The sequence below is a fragment of the Pelodiscus sinensis genome, chromosome 2 (assembly GCF_049634645.1).
Source record: "Pelodiscus sinensis isolate JC-2024 chromosome 2, ASM4963464v1, whole genome shotgun sequence".
NCBI classification, from domain to species: Eukaryota; Metazoa; Chordata; order Testudines; family Trionychidae; genus Pelodiscus; species Pelodiscus sinensis.
The window spans coordinates 217,735,012-217,754,862 of record NC_134712.1 but is presented as its reverse complement, the minus strand read 5'-3'; the positions used below and the strand labels follow the sequence as shown (position 1 = coordinate 217,754,862).

The 19,851-nt window shown below is 38.3% G+C and overlaps 1 protein-coding gene across 1 annotated transcript in view; it reads left to right on the top strand.

Annotated features, from left to right (window-relative positions):
- Positions 1-19,851, top strand: part of ITGA8 (integrin subunit alpha 8) — a 175,997-nt gene that overhangs the window by 76,637 nt on the left and 79,509 nt on the right. Inside the window, exons 16-21 of the mRNA XM_075922446.1 lie at positions 3,385-3,440; positions 4,116-4,270; positions 6,030-6,167; positions 6,562-6,629; positions 8,122-8,269; positions 15,026-15,118. Coding sequence (XP_075778561.1) covers positions 3,385-3,440; positions 4,116-4,270; positions 6,030-6,167; positions 6,562-6,629; positions 8,122-8,269; positions 15,026-15,118 — 658 coding nt within the window. The remainder of the gene's footprint in view (positions 1-3,384; positions 3,441-4,115; positions 4,271-6,029; positions 6,168-6,561; positions 6,630-8,121; positions 8,270-15,025; positions 15,119-19,851) is intronic.

Genomic DNA, 19,851 nt, shown 5'->3' with positions numbered 1-19,851 from the left:
GTCCTCCTGCTTGTTGAGTAATCGCAGTATCAACTGGCATTTCAAGAAGTTTGAAAAGTTGAACTTACTATGTTTTTCCACAGAGCTATAAATCAATCGTCCAGGTTTCAGAAACCATTCTGACTCCAGTCTTGCTTAACTGATCTAACTCTCTTGGCTTTATCTCATATACAATCTGTTATTTTTAGCTTTTCCTGCTTCTCATAAGCATAGAATGCCTCATAGTACAAACAAGCCTATTTAAACATCACAAGATCTCCTTTAAACTTGATGCTACTTTCAAAATAGTTAACATACCATCAATCTAATTATGTTTATGACTAAACTGTCTGATATCTTTGGAAATATTTCTGCCTTAAATGTTCCTGGTGTCAAAAACTGTGCTCATTTATGATTTCACAGTTGTTACTGTGCTGTACACCATAACAACACAAAGGACACAAGTTGGATCATCCAGTTTATAAAGCACAGCTCATTAGGACTTGAGCTAAAATATAAGTACTGTACAAATTTCCAAATATTAAAGAGCCACCTTAATCTTAATTTTCACTTAACCTGAGTAAAATGTATTACTCCAAGTGCAAGGCAGTATCTTGTTGCCCTGTGCTTAGGTCAGTCAGGAAAGGGGATTTTGACTTGTGAAGGCATTTCCCTGCTGCTGCGGGGGAAGAGTACATGGTGACACGCTTATACCCAGCATGCTGTCTGACACAATAGTATAGATACGCTACCAGGAGCATTAAGAAGGCAGAGTCAAAATTTTGTCTACTCCCTGCAAAGACACTCCACAAAGTCTGTTTCCCTTCAGCTACCTGTTTATGAAGAAAGCTGCCATAGAGAATGAGGGGGCACTTTATTGATCCTTATATTCCTGCAAGGCTTCCCTAGCTGAACTACAATTTGGCCAAGAAAGGTTGACGACTAAATACTTTGCATTTCCATGCAACAGATTACATGTTCTCTGTTTGATACCTACTCTACATTGTCTCATCTATTTAGAAATGGTCAGTTATTCATCTCTAATTGGTAATTCTAAGAGAAATGTAAATAGGTTCAAATATGAAGTTTTTCAGGGGAATTTGAATCAGTGTTTCTAATAGCTTCTGGGGCCTATGATGAAGTCCTGCTTAATGTCATGAAGCAAATTGTTTGCTCTGAAGGAAGATGTTGAGTAAGATCATGTGAGTTATATGAATCCCAGATGTGGCACATTTTTATTATGCTTGTCAGAGGAAGCTGCCACGCAGTTACAATATGATTAGAGGTTGTTTTAGAGGTACCATTATTAGTTTTGATAATGGCTACATGAGTATGTTGGTACATACCATAAGATTAGTGTGGTATTTAAAAGCAATGAGTTGTTCAAGAATGTTTGGATTTTGCTGTCATTGTCTGTTGTGAAATGTGCCAATTTTGTAGTTTCAATGATGACCGGGCTCTGTTAGACTGATTCTAATATAAGTTGAACCGCTCTGGTTCAGCAACATCCATAGTCTGACAGGACCATGATGTTGCTGGACCAGAGAGCCTTTGGACCAGGGAACCCCAGTGGCTAGGTGTGAAGCCAGCTGGCAGAGCAGTGAAGCCCATGGGGACAGTGGGACAGTGGGGTCAGAGGAGCAGCAAAACCTAAGGAACCCGTAGGGCTGGGAGCAATGGAGCCTGGTGGCTGGGGAGGGGGGCCAAACAGGGAAACTGGCACTCCCAAGAGCCTGGCCTGACCTGCCCAGGTCCAGCAAACTCACTTGTCTGGGACTGGTCAGATCCCAAGAGTACTGGACTAGAGAGGTCCAACTTGTACTCTCTTAGGGTATGTCTATACTGCATTCCTCTTTCGAGAGAGGAATGCAAATGCAGATGAAGCTTTCCTGAGCTTCATTTGCATAATTGCGTCCGGGCGCTATTTTGAAATACCCTATTTTGAAAAAAGAAATGCTGTCTAGACATGGTTATTTTGAAAGATAATCCTTCTTTCGAAATAACCCTTAAACCTCATTTTATAAGGAGTAAGGCTTATTTCGAAAGAAGGGTTTTCTTTTGAAATAACTGCATCTACACAGCATTCCTTTTTTCGAAATAGGGTATTTCGAAATAGCGCCCAGATGCGATTATGCAAATGAAGCATGGGAAATTCAAATCCACGCTTCATTTGCAATTTCGTTTGTCTGCATTTGAATTCCTCTCTCAAAAGAGGAATGCAAAATGTAGACATACCCTTAGAATAATTAGTAACCAAGGCAATTTTCAAGTTTTAATATCTCATCTTGCTAATGCTATTCAAATGACTATTTCCATGAGTAACTATGGGACTTGTGGGAGGATGGGTATCCGGAATTGGGTCTTCAGTATGTAGTGTCAAGTATTAGACATCAAGAGCATGTTATTAAAGACGGGTTTCCAGTGGTGTCTATTAGCAGGAAATCAAGCCTTGCTAATACTATTAACTTTGTTATAATGGTTTAACAGACCATCAGTGGTTGTTTGTGAAAGCTTTTGAATGTCATTTCATTAAACATTTATATTCTGTATTGTATAATAAAGCATCTCTTTTGTAAAATGAAACTTTTACACAACCATTAATCAGTGTTATGGTTTCAAATAATGTCTTTAAGGCAAATGCATGCATTAGAATTTGCTAAAATAAAGTGCTGTCAGTCTATATAATTCCAGAAGGTCTTTTTATTTTTTCAGAATAAGTAAGGATCAGTGACACGGCATATAGAGAAAAGAAAGAGGGCAGTTTTAAATATATAACCTAGGTGGCTGTGTGTGTGGAAGTCTGTGCAGTTTGATTATCTTAAATAACACAGATATTGCTGATTGTTATGTTGCATACAGAGTTTGTCATTGGATTTGAAAAAAAATACACCAGAAATAAATCAATTAGCATATAGTCTCAATGCATTTATGTAATAAATAACAAACATAGAAACATTAATTTCTCTGCCCTTTTACTTTAGGGCTTGATCTGACTGGCAACTCCAGCAAAGTTTTAAATTGAAATAGAAAATTATCTTGGTCTCTAATTCCTTGTACACTAAAAAAGTTCTGTTTAAGTATTTGAGTTTATTTCTTGCTCCACTGATGTATATGGGAGTTTGTCATTGATTTCAGTGGAATCAGCATTTTGTCCTTTGGGTTTCTTGGTGTGCAAGGAATACAGGATTGTGAGCTATGTACATGCACAGATACTTTTTTTATTCCATCATAAACTAAAAAGGACTGCGTTCAGACTGCTTGATACAGAACTAGTGAAACAGATTGCTGAATTGGTTCAGGATAGTGAATGCTCTATAACAAGTTTTAAGGAGAAAAGACTGAGAAATAGGGGATGAGTGACTCGGTACAATCTGTTAATTATTTTTTCTTTGTTGCTTTTTATAGCTTTACTGTAAGAGTTTGTGTGGCTTTTGAAGGTCAAAGTATTTCAGATAAAATTGGTAAGAAAGCTCTCTCTATATATATATAGATATTTATTTATTTAAGGCTCACTGATTTGAGTTGCATATTTTGGCTGATTTCAAGGAATACAGCACTGTCCTTTATGAAATGCTGTCTGTTTTTGTTTTGTTCATTTAAACTGAATAAGGTTGATCAATTACCAAAATAAAACAAGGACTTAACTATTTTTATTGCTCTTAAAAGAAAGAATTTTAGGAAATAGAAATTGAGTATGGAATATGGTGACTATGAAAATAAAGTAATTCAAATTTCACATATTGTGTACTTTTGATCAATGTCTAGTGTGTTGTAAATCTAGCAACCCATTTTGAAATGTAAGCTTTGATTTTTACTGGAAAAAGTTTGTTATTGACAATGAGTAGGTCTGTGGCACTTTAGAGACTAACAAATATATACAGGCTCGTGAGCTTTTGTGGATAAAATCCACTTTATTAGATGAGTTGGAGTGGAATTAACAGAATCTAAGTAAGATGTGTATAACAGCAAAAGCAGTTACCTGTCAATTGTAGGACCCATTATAATGAAGCTAATTAATTAGGGTAGATGTGATCCATTCATAGCTTTTGATGTAAAAATGTGAATAATTTCGTTCATCATTTTTCTTTCTCTGTTAAATGTTTGATGTTAAATGTTTAAATACTTTCATTCTCTAGCACTGCAAGCTGAATTGCAATTAGATTCATTGAAACAGAAAGGAGCTGTTAAAAGGACCCTCTTCTTTGATTACCATCAGTCACATCGTTTCTTCCCCATTGTGATAGAAAGACAAAAAATGCACCATTGCCAGGACTTCATTGTTTACCTCCGAGTAAGTTGTTTAAAACTACTCTTTGCTGTCATCTCATGGTTTTAGTATAATGGGAGGAATAAAAAAATGAAATAATACAGGAAAATGCCAGTCACATTATGAAACTCAGAAACATGAATGATCAAAAAGTAATGAGCGTTTATCATGAACATCGTATAATTACAAATTTTGATGTAAGAAACTCCTACCAAGTCTTCTTGTGCAGTCCTTTGACAATGAATGATTGTTCGTACCAATCTTTTGTCCAGTTGAGTTCAAGAAATGGCACTTTCCTTGGGAAGTAGTCCCCAGCCACATATATGTTTCAATGTCAGGAAGTTTTTCCTGCAATTCTGCATACATTTTCCCCTTTCCTAAAGCATGTATGTATTGTGCATCACTTGTACCTATGGTAAGATAACTGCATTAAAACGTTAAATTTAACGATAATGCACTTTTCAACATCTATTTCAAAGGGACTCCATCAAGTATTTTAGGGTTTAAAATATAGATTTTTTTGTAAAAGAAATATAATTAGATCTAGAAATGTTGTTAGAAACATTTTCTGGAAATAAAGTTATGTGATGTAAACACTTGCACACCACACACTGATGATGATCTAGTGGCATAACAAAACACTGAAACTCATTAGAAAATAACTATAAAACAAAAAGACTTGGGCAAATCAGATAAGCTCTTTCTGACCTTCTTTCTTCAGCTATGAAACTAGGATTATGATGATGACACACTTTTATAAAGCACTTTGAGATCCATGAAGGAAAAGTGGGACATAAGTGCAAAGGTGACTTATCCTCCTTTTGTACAGTGAACTTCTCATGTCCTTATTTGATGGATCTGGAGGCCTAAATAGTGAATATTAAGCATCTGTTTTCTGAATCTACTTCCTCTGTCAAGGCAAAAGAGGTGAGGGTTAAGAGTTGAGAGAGTCACCACATCTTTTCAGGCAGAATCCTTGGAAGAGCCCCAGCAGTCTCACAGGCACATTTCCACCAAATCCCTGTAACTAAGAAATATATGGAGCCCTCTCAAGTATTGTTTTAAACCTTTGTTCAACAGATCTGTCTAGTCTGGAGAACTGATTTAGTAAGGCTGTCAGCTAGTATTTATCTTCTCAGACAGCCTCCAGGATGACTACTGCCCTCCAGTCTCCAAGAGTGGGCCTTTCTGGAGGTATATTTATGAAGGAGAAAAAATTATTGTTGCTCACCTGTTGTTGGAACTACTTAAGACACTGCCTGGGTGAGCTTTAAGGCTACCCTGGAAAGGCAGAGGAAGGCGAGCTGGGAATAAGAAGGGCTTTGGCAGTATATAAGGGCATACCTAGGCAATAAAGATGGTGGAGTTTTACCAAGGCTGATGTGTATAAATCCTTGGTTTTGGAACAAACCAACAATATTGCCTCCACAGATCCACACGTGTCCTCCTTCCATTCCTGCCAGGTGGTCAAGAACTGATGGGAATTTTAGATACGGCCTCATTCTAGGCTACTTCTTTGAAAAAGTTCTGAGTCTACACAGCTCAGCAAGCTACTTCTGGAGTGTGGGTCTGTGGAGGCAATGTGTTCTGAGGACACCGGTCACAGGTGAGTAACTTCGCTTTCCTAACTATACCACATAATCAAATATGTCTTCAAAGACACGCTACTGGACTAAAGCAATGATTCTTTGAAGAGACAAAACCCTGAATTTATGTCTGCTATTACTTTGCCATTAGCAACTATTTTAAAGTGTTATTTTTATTATGTGATTACCATTCACAGGATGAAACAGAATTTCGAGATAAATTATCTCCCATCAGTGTTAGTTTGAATTACAGCTTGGATGAATCCACTTTTGTAGATGGTCTAGCTGTGAAACCAATACTGAACTATTATCAAGAAAGCACTCTTAAGGAGCAGGTATGGAACTTGCATGGAATATGTTCTATGTATTAACATATTTTCTGTCTCATCTTTCTTAAAACACTATGTCATTGTGTTCACCAAAGTTATGCAACAAGGGTTTAATTAATTCAGAATAGACTACCATGCATCTTTTAAAAGTCTTCCAGAATTATTGTTTTGATTCCATTGTAAGCCCCAACTTACAGTGGAGAATAATTTGAAAGATTTATATATTTATACTTTACAAACCATTACATACATAGTCATTGAGACTATTCATGTGAGTAAAGGCTTGCAGAAATAACACTTTAATTAGTGGCATTGCTGGTAATCATCAAAACAAGAAAGTGACTTGATTTTTTTCAGGAAAAAACTCTAATACCGCTGGTACATGTTTTGAACACTACAGGCTTACATTCTGGTGGATTGTGGAGAAGACAACATGTGCATTCCTGATTTGAAACTTTCAGCTGAACCGTAAGTTTAAAAAAAACTGTGCTACATCTAATAGAATACAGGTGGTCATTAAAACAGTTCAGAAGGAAATATAGACCCTTCTAACTGCTTTAACTACTAGATGAAATGTGAGACTCAAATCAGTTGCTGGCTATAGCAATGCCATCTTACTGATGCCAAGTACCAGGTTTCCAGATTTTTGCCTATTCTCTGATTTTCTTGCAAGGACAAAGAAATCTGATGTCTGGCTATTTTTGTCTGTATATCTGTCCTAAACATTAACTGTACTCAACAATGAGACATGCAACCAAACAGCTATTTCCACCCCTCAGTATCAGAAGATAATATGAATTGCTGATGCAAAGGGTTTTTCACTTCACTTTTTATGGCCAGTTTGTTTTTGTGCTTCATACTTGATACTCAATGCCATAATTTAGTTAAGTCAGAAACATGGGGGAAAGGTTATAGGTTAGGGGCAGCAAGGAATTATAGGCAATATAATGGGTCTGGAATTGTGCTGTTAAGGAACTAGAGAAGGCCTTTGGAGGCAAGAGTCAATATGGAGCCACTGTATCTTGGCGAGGGCTGTGCAAATAATGAATTTTTGTGGTTCACTGGCTAAACCAAAAAAAAAAATGTTTTCAAACTGTTTGGATTGAGCCTAAAAGCAAATTTTTCAGCTTTCTCAATGAAACAAAATAACAAAAGTCCCTGTTCTCAATAAGGAAGAGTGGGGACTCAATCCCAAGATTTCCCAGGTAGATGTTCTAGCCATGGGGCTGCTGGTTGTAAGAAGGGGCTCCAGCTCCTTCTCTTCTTTTTTGGGAATGGCACCTAAGTCCCTTTGTGAATTTAGCCCAGATTTTGAAACAAAAATTTTTGGCTGAAACTCTTTAGCAACTTTGTGATAAGTTCATGGGTAGTTTTGACTGACCTGAAATTGCATCTAGTCTTGGTGGATCTCAGGAGATGTGCTGGTATTGGGGGCTGAATCCTCTCTCATTGAATGGGAAAAAGAGATAGAGGGGAGCTAAAATACCACTATATTTTCTACACTCCAAAGGAGCTATGCAACGGTGACCCTCGTAGTGGAGTTTTGTGTCTACATCGGCTAGTCCTGTGTAGGTAGGATGCAATCAGGGTTTTGGAGTTTAATGCAACTTGCTTTCCATATTCTGTTGTAACTCGTTTTGACTGTTCAGTTGCACGTGTAGTTGCCACTCCTTCCTCGCTATTCTAGAATACACTCCCTCTTTCACAATTTGCAATTCTTTTGTGGAGCTTCTCTGTGGGATTATTTTTGTGTTGTAAATTGCATGCCAAGTAGCTGGTTGTGCACAGAACTTATAGGCAGTGTGTTTTTGCTTTTTTTGGTATTTTTAGAAAATTAATACTTTTTTTAGTATAGATGCTAGGAGAGCAAATGGGCCATATAGGTGAATTAATTATGCATATTTATAGTTCAATTCATTGGGTATTTTCAGAGTTCATGATCAGATGTATGTTTTTACAGAGATAAAGATCAACTAATCATTGGAGAAGAAAATTGTGTCATGCTCATAATAAATGCACGGAATGATGGGGAAGGAGCCTATGAAGCTGAGCTTCATATAAAGATCCCACCTGAAGCAGATTACACAGGCATTGAACGAAACCACAAGGTAATCCTATTGGGATATTCTGTGTTTAAAGAAAAAAGATTGGTTGCTTTAACAGAAAAATAGTACAAACCTTTAAAAAGCATATTTACATTCAGATCCATTGCTTTGTCTTAGGCTCTGCCTACACTTAATATGTGTGTAGTGCATACACTACATGTCCCTCCCCCACCACAACATGGGTATAAATAGATGGTGAGGCGAGTTGCATGAAGACATGCCTGAGCCTGAGGGTATGTACCCTTTGCGTTCCTATGTACCCAATCAGTACCTTCCATAGCTATGTCGATAAAAACAGTGTACTATCCCATTGCCTCCCAACACAGAGAAAGGTTACGCAAGTAGGGCGGCATTGGGGAAAGCACCTCCTCTGCACATCTTCAGCTGTTGAAACATTAACTTTTTTTAAAAAAATGTTTTGAATGTGACCTATAGAAGGGCCCCTGGAATTGAAAGGGAGTTAATTTCTTTTCTAGAGACAAAGGTTGTTCATTGAGTTAATAGTAATCTACAATATATTTCTTGATTCTTCTTCTGTCATTCTACTTTACTGATGGTCTGAAAGCTGCAATAGCATAAACACTGTTAAAATAACTGATGAGAAGGGAAGGGAAGGTACTATTGAAGATGATGTATTAGAAATTAAAGAGAATGTCACCCCTTGTGTAGGCACTTAAAAAAGCTTCCCTGACTCCTTGCTTCTGAGTATATTTTTCTTGTGCTCTCTAACTTTGTTGTGTGATATGTGGAAAAGAAGCTGTATTTATCAGAATCTGGTTGGGTTATTTTAATCTGGTCTCAAGGAGCAATAGAGCATTCTTCATGACATAGGGAGATGGGGTTGTTCCAAAGCACACTGAACTTAATCAGACTTTTTCCATAGACTTCAGTAGACTTTGGTGAGATCCTAGAAAAGAGAGAGTCTTCTCACTAGAACCGATGGAGAAACAATTCCCAATTTTTTTAGATGAAAATGCCCTTTTTATCATTATTTTTTCAAACTCTTTCTAAGTTTCATTACAAAAAAATTAACTCCTAACCCTCTAAAATTGTTTTCAATTACATTAAAATGATTTTTTTTAGATCAAAAGTTTTCTTTTATTTATTTTATGACCAACTCTGCTTCTGAATGTTGATGCAGCCTTAATAAGGCTATCTTAATGAAGCTACATTTGCACTGTGATGATCTGTGCCCTTGAGCATACTGATTAATCCTTCATTTACATATCCTAATGTCAGGGGGGTTTCTACGCGTGTCCTTAAAAAAAAATAAAGGCAGAACATTATTCCTACTGTGTATATAATTCTTATGCAATGTTACATTTTGAATAGCAGATTTAAGTTTCTGCAAACTTTTCATATAGTATTGAAAGCTAACCAATTACTTATAACTGATTTTAGAACTGTAAAAAAGAACACTTCAAAACTTTATTTTTGAGTGTAATACAAATAAAACCTAAAAAAAGCAGCTCAAAGTGCCTGTGTGACAGATACATTGATATTGTACTATTTGACCATGTTATAAAATATGCATGTAGTATTTAATAAGAAATGGACTGTTGTTCTCTATCTTCAGCTGCTTTTCTCTGATACCACAGTCATTCAAAGCTCTTTAAGTCCTCACTAAGATGAATACACAATCTCTGTCATTTAAAAAAAATCGAATTGAAAAAATGAATGTATTAAAACATGTATTCTGTAAATGCCTAATATTCCTTTACACCCTTTCTTCTATATTCTTATTGCACTCTGCTTCTCTGTAATTACAGAAAAAGGAAGTTTGCCAAAAGAGAAGTGTTTACAACCATTTTTATCATCCTATTCCCCAAATGGCCTTACTTTTAAGTATATTACTTTCATATGTTTAACGGCTGATCCAGTACAAATGCTACAGGGATTTAAAAAAAAGTGCTTATAGTTAATTCCATTCATGAATAGAGTTTAAGTATCTTAACATGACCGATAGGCCTGTTGTTAGCCTTGCACAAGGCTGACTTTCACTATTAGACCATGTTATAAAATATGCATGTGGTATTTAATAAGAAATGGACTGGCTTTATCAAAACAAATTAGAATGTGACACCCAAGAAATACTCAGGTATGGGAACATAAGTCTCTTGGTTCATAAGTTTTTTAGGGCAGGAACTATTGGTGAAATCTTGGGCCCATAGAACTTAATGGGTCTTTGGCTTCAGCAGGGTAATGAATTCACCCTATGTATCCACAAGTGTTTGTACCACACCTAGCACAATGAAGTATTGATTCTGAATGAAACTCTGAGCACTACTGTGATAAGTAATCTGAAGTTCCACAGTAATTTCAGCAATGGGGAGCCCATGTTGGCAAACCAGCCCCGCCTGCTAACCCACCACAGAGTTGGAGCACACAAAATCTACTAGGCTGGGTCCCCCTAGCTTCTCATGTGCATGGGGAATTTGGGGAGTGTCTTTCCCCTTCTCATTGGGGGTGCCGCATCAAATTTTTCTGTGAGTCAGAGGTCCCTGACCCAAAAAAGGTTCCCCACCCCTGCTATCAACTTTAGGTTTTCAAGGAAAATGATAAAACAACATTACTTTACAGGATCCACAATGACTAAACTGTTCTGACACCACTGCATATGAGGCACCATTGAATGTGATCTGTCTGTGTTCCTACGCTGGCTCAGGCTCTGATCCTCCATCACCTTGTACTTGTGTAGCCAAATCAGAATGGTGGTACTTTGCACTGCTGTGCATGAGTCACTATCGAAGTGCAACACAGTGGAGAATCAGATGCTCATATCCCAGCTACAAATTGATGTCTTTTTAATCTTTAGGGGTAAAAATGTGAAAAGGTATAATTTGTTTTCATGACTAACTGCATATATTTTTTCTTCCTTAAATTGCCAGATGATTAATGAAATATAATATGATCAACCCTTTTCTTAGTAGCAATAATTTAGACTGTGGTATCATCTGGGAGTTCCAATCATAGACCATGACCCCTTTTTGCTAAACATTGCACAAACAGAATGAAAAAACAGTCCCTACCCCAAAAAGCCTGTCACACTGATCTTGGCTGGCACATGCATAGGCTCTAGCCTCTAGGAAAGGCTCATGAAGGGATCAGTAAAAGCAAATGCATTTTCCTAGCCCCTGTTAGGTGTTTGTCCATGTGACAAAGCAGTTGGGCACGGCTCAGTGTCTCTGCTCTGGCCAGGAACAGCAGAGGTATTGCAGTCAAAATGAAAGGCATTGCTACAACATGTGGAGATGCTTTCTCAAGGTTTCTTCTCACACAAATAGCCAGGGCTACTAGCACTTTGCTTTTGTGGTCAGGAGAATGACACCCTTTAAAAAAAAGGAAAAAGCTTTCTTGGCTCACTTGCAAAATCTAGTTAGTGAAATGGGACCACAGTTGGTAGTAAGGGATGATTTAATTGGAACTAGATTATAAACCTCTTGGCACAGAGATTATCTTTTTATGTTTGAATAGCAATAGTCCATCAGTAAATTGAAATGCATGCACATGCGCATTGTCTGAGAGAATATAACATTATTGTGAAATATGGTTAAATAACTTTTTAAAGGGGGCAGGGGCATTTTTATTCAGTAGTCTGGGTCCATTAACTACCCTGTTACCAATTAGTAGTTCACTGCTGCAACAGTCAAGATAGGCCATGTTTGTTCTGCATTTGTAGGCAGCTGGATTAGTTAAAGCATCCAGTCATTTTCCAGTTAAAATGTGCCCTGGGAGTACAAGTGTTAATTGGTGGGGATAAGCTGCTGTTCAAGACTGCCAAAAAGGCCATGTGCTACTATAAAAATATAAATTGCTACTCACGGCTAGTAAAAGGTTTATGTGGCTGAATCTATAATACTGCTCAGTTACATGTGAAACCAATTGAACTGGCAATGCTGGATGTGTAAATTTCATACCTTTTCCTTGTTATCCTCCTTCTGCCTCTTCTAATTTTTTTGTTCTTTAATTAACCATCTCTAAGAGGTGATCTCTGGTGGGGATTAGGGGGGAAGTATTATTGAACATAGTTTCACATTTTGACCATCCTATCATGGACTGATCCTTTTCACTTGCAAACATTAGCTTTGACATGGTCTGTTACATTAATGTTGCATCATCAACCACCTATAGTCTGAGGATCAGATCACTAATTTTGCATGAATCTCTGAAACTTAGTTCCAAAACCCACCTGTTTGCTTAGATTCCTTTGGCAGGAGGCAATTGCAAATGAGTGGCTATATTTTGTGCTGGTAGATGGTACAGCTATTACCTAACAAACTTAAACTATATAGTACTCATGATTGGACATTTATGTAACACCTGAAATGAAATTTGCATAAAAGAAGGATTGTGTAGAATATGCATTTATGTACATAGGTTGCCACACACATTTTACTGAAATTGTTAGTTTATCCTCAGTCTGAGTGCCTATTTTTAGCTCCAAGCATACTTGCCCAGTCCTTTAGAAGAACGAAAAAAACTTAACAGATTAACTCACCTCACAGCAAAAAATAACCAACTGATAAGTTATTAAAGACAAATCAAAGAATACCAGCCCATATCACACTCCCTTACCACTACAGTACTGAGCAAACACTTGGGATTTGCAACCAGATGTCTTAGTTACAGAAGTAGCTATACCTTTGATTCCTCTCTGTTCTCTAAGTGCAACTTCTTAAAGGTACCAGAATTGATGTCTTCACCTGTCCTGGGTTGGAATACCATAAGTCTTCCATTCTTAGACTCGATCTCAGACTACAGGTTTTTTATGTACTGTCCATGATTTTTCAGCAAGACTAACTGGGCTCAGAACTTGAAAGTCTTTCCTTTGGGAGCTCTAACCAGTCCTTACTACAGAGACTAGTCAACTTTTTAAAACCAAAGTGTTATTTAATATTAACAGCAGGAATAACAAAGCATGGGAGAAAAATGAATTTAACATTGTAACTGTCTCTCTGCATGTCTTTGCTCTCTAAGGCTTACCATCCCCAAGCAGGCCCTGATACATCACACCCCGTCCATAAGGTCTGCCCCTGAGTCTCTCAGTCAGCCTATTCTTCTGTGAACATCTCATTGACAACTGCCTCTCCTGGGCTCTTGATACTGTAAATGTTTTAAGTTCTTTTTGTCTGTCTGTTCCCAGACTTGTCAATACTAGTGTGTAACTTTTGGGCTGAAGAAAAGGAGGATCTTCATGGCTAATCGGCCAGCTATTGTTTTGTAATTTCCTAGCCAGTTTATAAGAAGATGTTTTAACTGAATACTTTGTGTTGTTCTCCTAACAGCCCTCTCCTGTATATAAAGTCATTATTTCCTGAGCCAGTCACATTCAGTATTCCTAAATTCATTCTGATTTGCCACTCACCCTTCACACCAACTGTGAATGATTCATTCAAATCTGGGGGACTTGTGCTTTATTAGATTGTGGATGGTTGAAAATGTATTAACTGGTGACATTCATTAATCTGTATGATTCTGAAGGCCAGGGTGTCCGATACTGTGTTCTTCTGAGAGGGAACTCTAGGCAAAGCCAACGAGGATGAGACAAAACATCTTGATACAAATTTAGCTTTGCTCATTATCTTTCTCTATTTTCTACTGCCAGAAGTTCAAGGGATCCATTCCTCCCTTCCATTCTCCACACAACAATATGGTTCCTAAGGTGACCATCAAAGAGTCAGAGACGCCAGTCCCAGTACAAGTGCAAAGGTGCACAATATAGTGGCCTTTGGTTTAAGAGGGAAGAGGTTGTTGACAGGACATTCTCTCTGGAGAGCCCTTGCCTCTAGAACCCATTACTTGTCATTACAAGAGGCTGGAATGGTTCTTAACCTTCTGGATGTGCAGTAAAACTCATCTTTTCTTTTTTTCCTTCCTAAGAAGGGAAGTTGGATGTTTGCCCAACTCCAGTATTGTCAGTCTCAAGAGATGGTTTCACAGTTGCTTCATTTAGGACATTCACTGCCCTTGCCATTCTCAGTTAACAGCATGTTCAGTAAATCCACACTGTCTTTCACTAGCCAGGAAGGACGTAGGTTGAACTTGCAGACTGTTGCCTGAAGTTCTCCCAGCTCTTTTTTGCATACCTGTAGGAACTTTAAAATTAAACAAAATTATGAGGGAGAGACCTACACAAACAATTTCAGATGCATCCTGATTTTTAGAAGATCAGTGGCCTCTGTTGTTACTTTTGAGTTTCTTTCTTTTAATAAAGATGCCGAAGAGGAAAACAGAAAATACTTTGTTTTGTTTCTAGTCTATCTTTCTTAAGTTCCAACATTTTATAACTGCTGCTTCCTCTTCACTTAGCACTTTGAATATAGGGTTTTATATTTTGTACATAGGTGAGATGAGAGGCATGAACTGCAGGGAAAGGGGGGGGGAAGCATCCAAACAAACTTTACAATGACTTCTGTAGAGAAATAGAGACATACCTTTGCTAGAGGAAGATGAGAACATACCTTCAAAGTTCTCAGAAATGCCATGGGGAATGCTGAACAGTGCAAGCTAGACAATAGGGTATAGGACTGATAATTGGGAAGAAATGAAATGGTTTCTCTCAAAGTCCTGGCTAGTTTTGCATTTGTTTGTTTTTGTGTCAGACTTTCTTCACTGGCCAATACTCACCAATTAAGAGTCTATGTAGAGCTGCACACAGGGATTTGAAATCAAAAGAAATTAAAAAAAAGTCATCATTTTCTCAACAGGATACACTTTGCTCTGACCTCTGAGCTCCATATTGGTGTTCTTTTGTTACAGGCACTACGTGTATTGAGCTGTGACTACAAGATGGAAAATGAAACTAGAATGGTGGTTTGTGACCTTGGAAATCCCATGGTGGCTGGAACAAATGTAAGTGAAAACCAGATGCATTTGCTGATTTTATCTAATTGAATTGTAAGGGAAGCTAATGGAAATCTATTCAATTAGTAGAATGCAACCCAATAAGCAGCAGCTAAAACCAATTCTTTATCTGGACAGGAAATTGTTGGTGTAATAAAATATAGCACAATACTGCTTTAAGACTAATAATCTGATGCTTGAAAAAAAATTGTAACTTTTGGCCCGTTTCTGTTCTCACACCAGTTTAAATTGGAACTAACTTCATTAGTGCCATTGGCATTTCACCATGGTAATGAGATAGGAATCCTTACTCATAGTGTTAGAAGTGTTCATTTCCTCCTTTTAATGGCTTCAGTAAATAATATTTTATTGTTCTACACAGTAAATGAAATCCTTTTGGGCCCAATTTTGATTTAATTGACATCAGTATAATTTTTTTGGTTGAATCCTGATTTACACCAGTGCAAATGAGAGTGACTTACAATTAGTATCCTCTCTCACATTTTCTAAGGTAAAGAAATTCAATTTTAAAAACATATGATGAATCTCTTTATTCATAAATGCTACATCAATAGCACTGGCTACAGTCACATCCAGAGCAGACAAATATGATGCAATGTTCTATTTTAACCATCTGGCTGTTGAATAATGTGTTCACTGTACTCTAATCTGTTATCTATACTACTCTACAAGAAATGCATTCTTTCTGACATCACATAAAATTATAATCTACATTTGTCCCCTAATTTCCCTATCCTGGGTTTCTTTTAAGATGAAACAGAGAATTTGTCAACTTGCAAGTTGTGCTATGTTTTTATGAACACGTCTGTGAGACAAGCGTGAGCTAATCAAGTTAATTGCAGGATAAATCACCATGGCACTTTTTGGAAAGTATTCTGGCTACAGTGACTAAAGATGGGAGAGGTGGTATTTGGATCTGGATTAGATTTTAGTATCTTTGTGGTTTGGGAGAAGAAATGCTGCTCATTCCACAGGGCAAATCCTCTCCTCCTTTCTCTTGACAAAACAGTTCAGGCAAAACTCTAGCAGGAGAACCTGACAGAGTTTTCTCTCCCAAGATGTGTGACTTCCCAAATAACCCTAATTCAAAGGGGTAATGCATGGTCTGGCCCACGAAAGCTCATCACCTATTAAACCATCTTGTTAGTCTTTAAAGTGCTACACAGTCCTGTTTTTTGTTTCATGACCATTTAACTAATTATCAAAAATGTAATTAACTCTAAACTTTTTATAGTTACATTATAAGTCATGCTAGTAAACCTAAGCAAGCCAGCTCCTCTGTGAATGAATTGTAAAATATAATAATAGCTTTTAATTGAAAATTAGCACTGCTCACATTTTAAATGAGTTGGAACTTAGCTGAATACCCTAATATTAGTGCAGAAGCTTTACAAGGTACTTCATAATCTAAGGTACCCAATATGCTGGTTAGTAACAACTAGCCAAAAATTGGTGTTTCTCTCCTTCAGCTCTCTCCAAATGGAAATTTTCTAGGCTGTTGTCTTGTCACAGTTACTCCTGCTTGATCTCAAGCAAATGTTTCTTCGTGTATTATTGTTATACTAGTTCCCACTCTATTGGGTGATTTTCAAATATGCAAGACAGGCCTGCCCCTGCTCTGAGAAATTGACAGTCTAAGCTTTGACAAATAAAGAGGTTAATGGAAGGAGAACTATTACAGGCTCCCCACGTTAAGCAAATGAATCTATCGGTTTTGTGATTGAAAAAAATCTGATTAGAAGGCAGCCTGAGCTTAATTAAAGAGTTTGGGGACAGTGCTTTCTTGGACATAGGCAGCTGAGAATATTCTAGAACTCCATGGTAGAAGGTCTGGGAGAGAAATTTACAAGGACCCTGTTGAGAGATGAGCCTTATTTAAGGGACATGCAGGGAGAAGGAGCCTTCAGGGTGAGAAGCTCTGGCTGACAGGATTTCAACTCAGGCTTGCAGGGCTACCAGGTAATTAACATCCGTGCACTGCCACCCGATGGCAGCTGTAACCTGCCCATTCCTAATAACCCACATCCCCATAGGTTCAATGCCACTGCCATGTCTGCCTTGAGTGATCTGACAGTGGCCTTAGTGATCCCTGATTGACTCCTTGTCCTGTATTTACCCACACAAACTACCAAGTAGTGTTCAGGCAACAACTGGATCTCCAGCTTATAGCTGCAGCAGAAACTGCCTTGCATCCCTTTTCCTGAATTCCCAGTATTGACCTTGACTCTGACATGGATGCTGGCTCCTGACTGATCCTTGGAATCCTAACATGCTCCTCCCCCCAATCCACCCAGAGTGTGGTATCGATCCTTGGCCTGATTCCTGATTCTGCCTCCAGCTCTCACCCTTATTTTTAACTCTGATATATTCTGGCCCTGACTGTTGGCTTCAGTTCTGGAATCCCAAGCTCCTGACACTAATCCTGTCTGCCCTTGCCCAGTATCCTGGCTGGCATTAGTGCTGCAAAGAACTGTGAACCTGAAAGGGAGAGCTCTATAGATCCTGAAACCAATTTAATGGAGTGGAGAAACTGAGCCTGGAAAAGAGATCTAAAAAGTGTTGGGTTTTTTTGTCAACAAGCTGACAACAAAAAGGGGAGAGCTACTGAGGAAATACAGTGTGAAGTTTTCTTATTGAGATGAGTGGAAGGTAAACAGAGGCAGTAGGTGGATCTGAAGACAGGCTTGGTGACCACTTCTGCAAGAACAGAGAACTTACATATACATCAACTGTTAGCAGTCTAGCAGAAAGGGAAGGGAATTAAATGAGAACAGATGTGCTCGGGGAAATTGTACCATGTGTGGGAGGAGGCTGTAGAAGATGCAGAGTGAACATAAAGGGGCACTAGCACTAACAATCTATCAAGTAAAGGGCAAATTATGTCTCTGTAATCTGCATGTTATGTCAATGGGCTGGGCAGCTCCCTGAAATAACATGAGAAGATCTGAGTATGAGGTGGAAGTAGGTATGGAATTGTCCCGTCCAGTGGTGGAGTATCAGCAGAGCCACTCTGTTGCTATTGCTGCCCTCCACCCGTAAGCACCAACTTTTGTAAATGCTGGGAAGCATGCTCAACCCCTGGCTCTGTTCCAGGCCACTTCACCGCTTCCCCAAAGTACCCACCCATCTCTTCCTATCCTTGTTCCACCCCTGCCCCACATCTTCCTGCCAAGTTCCGCCCCTCCCCCCCCACAATCTCCAGAACACTGCAAAACAGCTGATTGCAGAGTGTGGGAGGCACAGAGAGGAAAGGAGGGAGAGGTGCAGATCTCTGAGGCCCATCAGCAAGTGGAGGGTGTTGGGGGGCAGAGAGGGAGCTGGGGGGAGCTGATGGTGAGTTCTCAGCAGGCATCAGTTTTTTCCCATGAGTGTTCCATGTACAGAACATCCATGAAGTTGGCACCTATGCCTCCACCCCACTCTACTGTGCTTTGTAGACAAACCTGTGTTTCCAGAGGCCTCATCCCTGCCCAGTCTCCAAATCCTCACTCCACATTCTGCCAGCACTAGGGTTCAGGGTGACTGGGCTCTGACTCGCTGCATCCTCCCTACTTGTCACCATGCGTTGTCAATGCACCAGCTCCACTACATGTAGGACCTTCTACAAGCCTTTCTTGGTCCCCCATGATCTGATCTCATCTGTCATCTTGTAACTTGTCATTCTCATATCACAGTTGATTGTTTCCTATCCTCCTGCAGGTTGAAGTCTAAAGCTGAAATTAATTAATGTTACCAAATATTCCTAAACAAAATACTTCATTAAGCTAGATGACCCTGGCATTTATGGAAATTTGTAAACAGAAAACTTTATTTAAAACATAGGAACATTATTGTTTGGGAGTAGGTGAGAGAGGAATATTTCTATTTTTTAGTGTTTGTTTATAGCGATTTTTTACTTTCATGTTTATGTTCAAAAACCAGGGGGTGGGAGGAGAGGGAGGACGACGGTTGGGACTTTCTGTTTGTATATACTGTAATAAGTAATGCACATTATATACATCTATATTATATACATTACTCAAAACCGGGGGTGGGGTGGTTGAGGCTTTCTGTTTGTATATACTGTAATGAGTAATGCACATTAGATACATTTATATTATATACAACTGTAATCTGTTTGAAATGCTCCTTAATGTGCACTGGAAAGGTCTGCACAGGCCAAATGATGTACAGCATATTCATGCAAGTTAGAAATCATACTCTAGTCTGCATTAATGTTCTTTGTAGACAAACCCTTAGACAAAAATAAGCATGTAAGATACTTTTTTGGTGTTTATTGGAAAAACACCACTTTATTTATTGCATCAGAGATGTTTTATTACTACTTATTGGGGGGTTTTAAAACCTAAAATCAGAAACTCTACTTCTGAGAAAAGAACCAAGCATTCAAAAGTCTAAGTATATGAAGATTGTAGTTTTAAAAAAATCCAAACATTGACAAGTCTGGAAAAATTATGTACATTTTGAATAAGAACTTTTAACTCCCAAATTAGTTCTCATTTCATAAAGGCCTAATGAAGGCAAAAGGACTGGGGCTCCTGTACCAGACAGTTGCTAAGCTTTGTGGCAAATGAAGTTAGCCCATTTCCAACAGCGAAATACCAGTCATTTCTTCAAATCTCTTAACTCATAAACAGCTGCTTTGATCCACCTCCAACTTTGTAAAACAGTTATGCTCTGGCAAGAGATCAGTTGTTTTACAAATATTTAGCCAGAAAAAG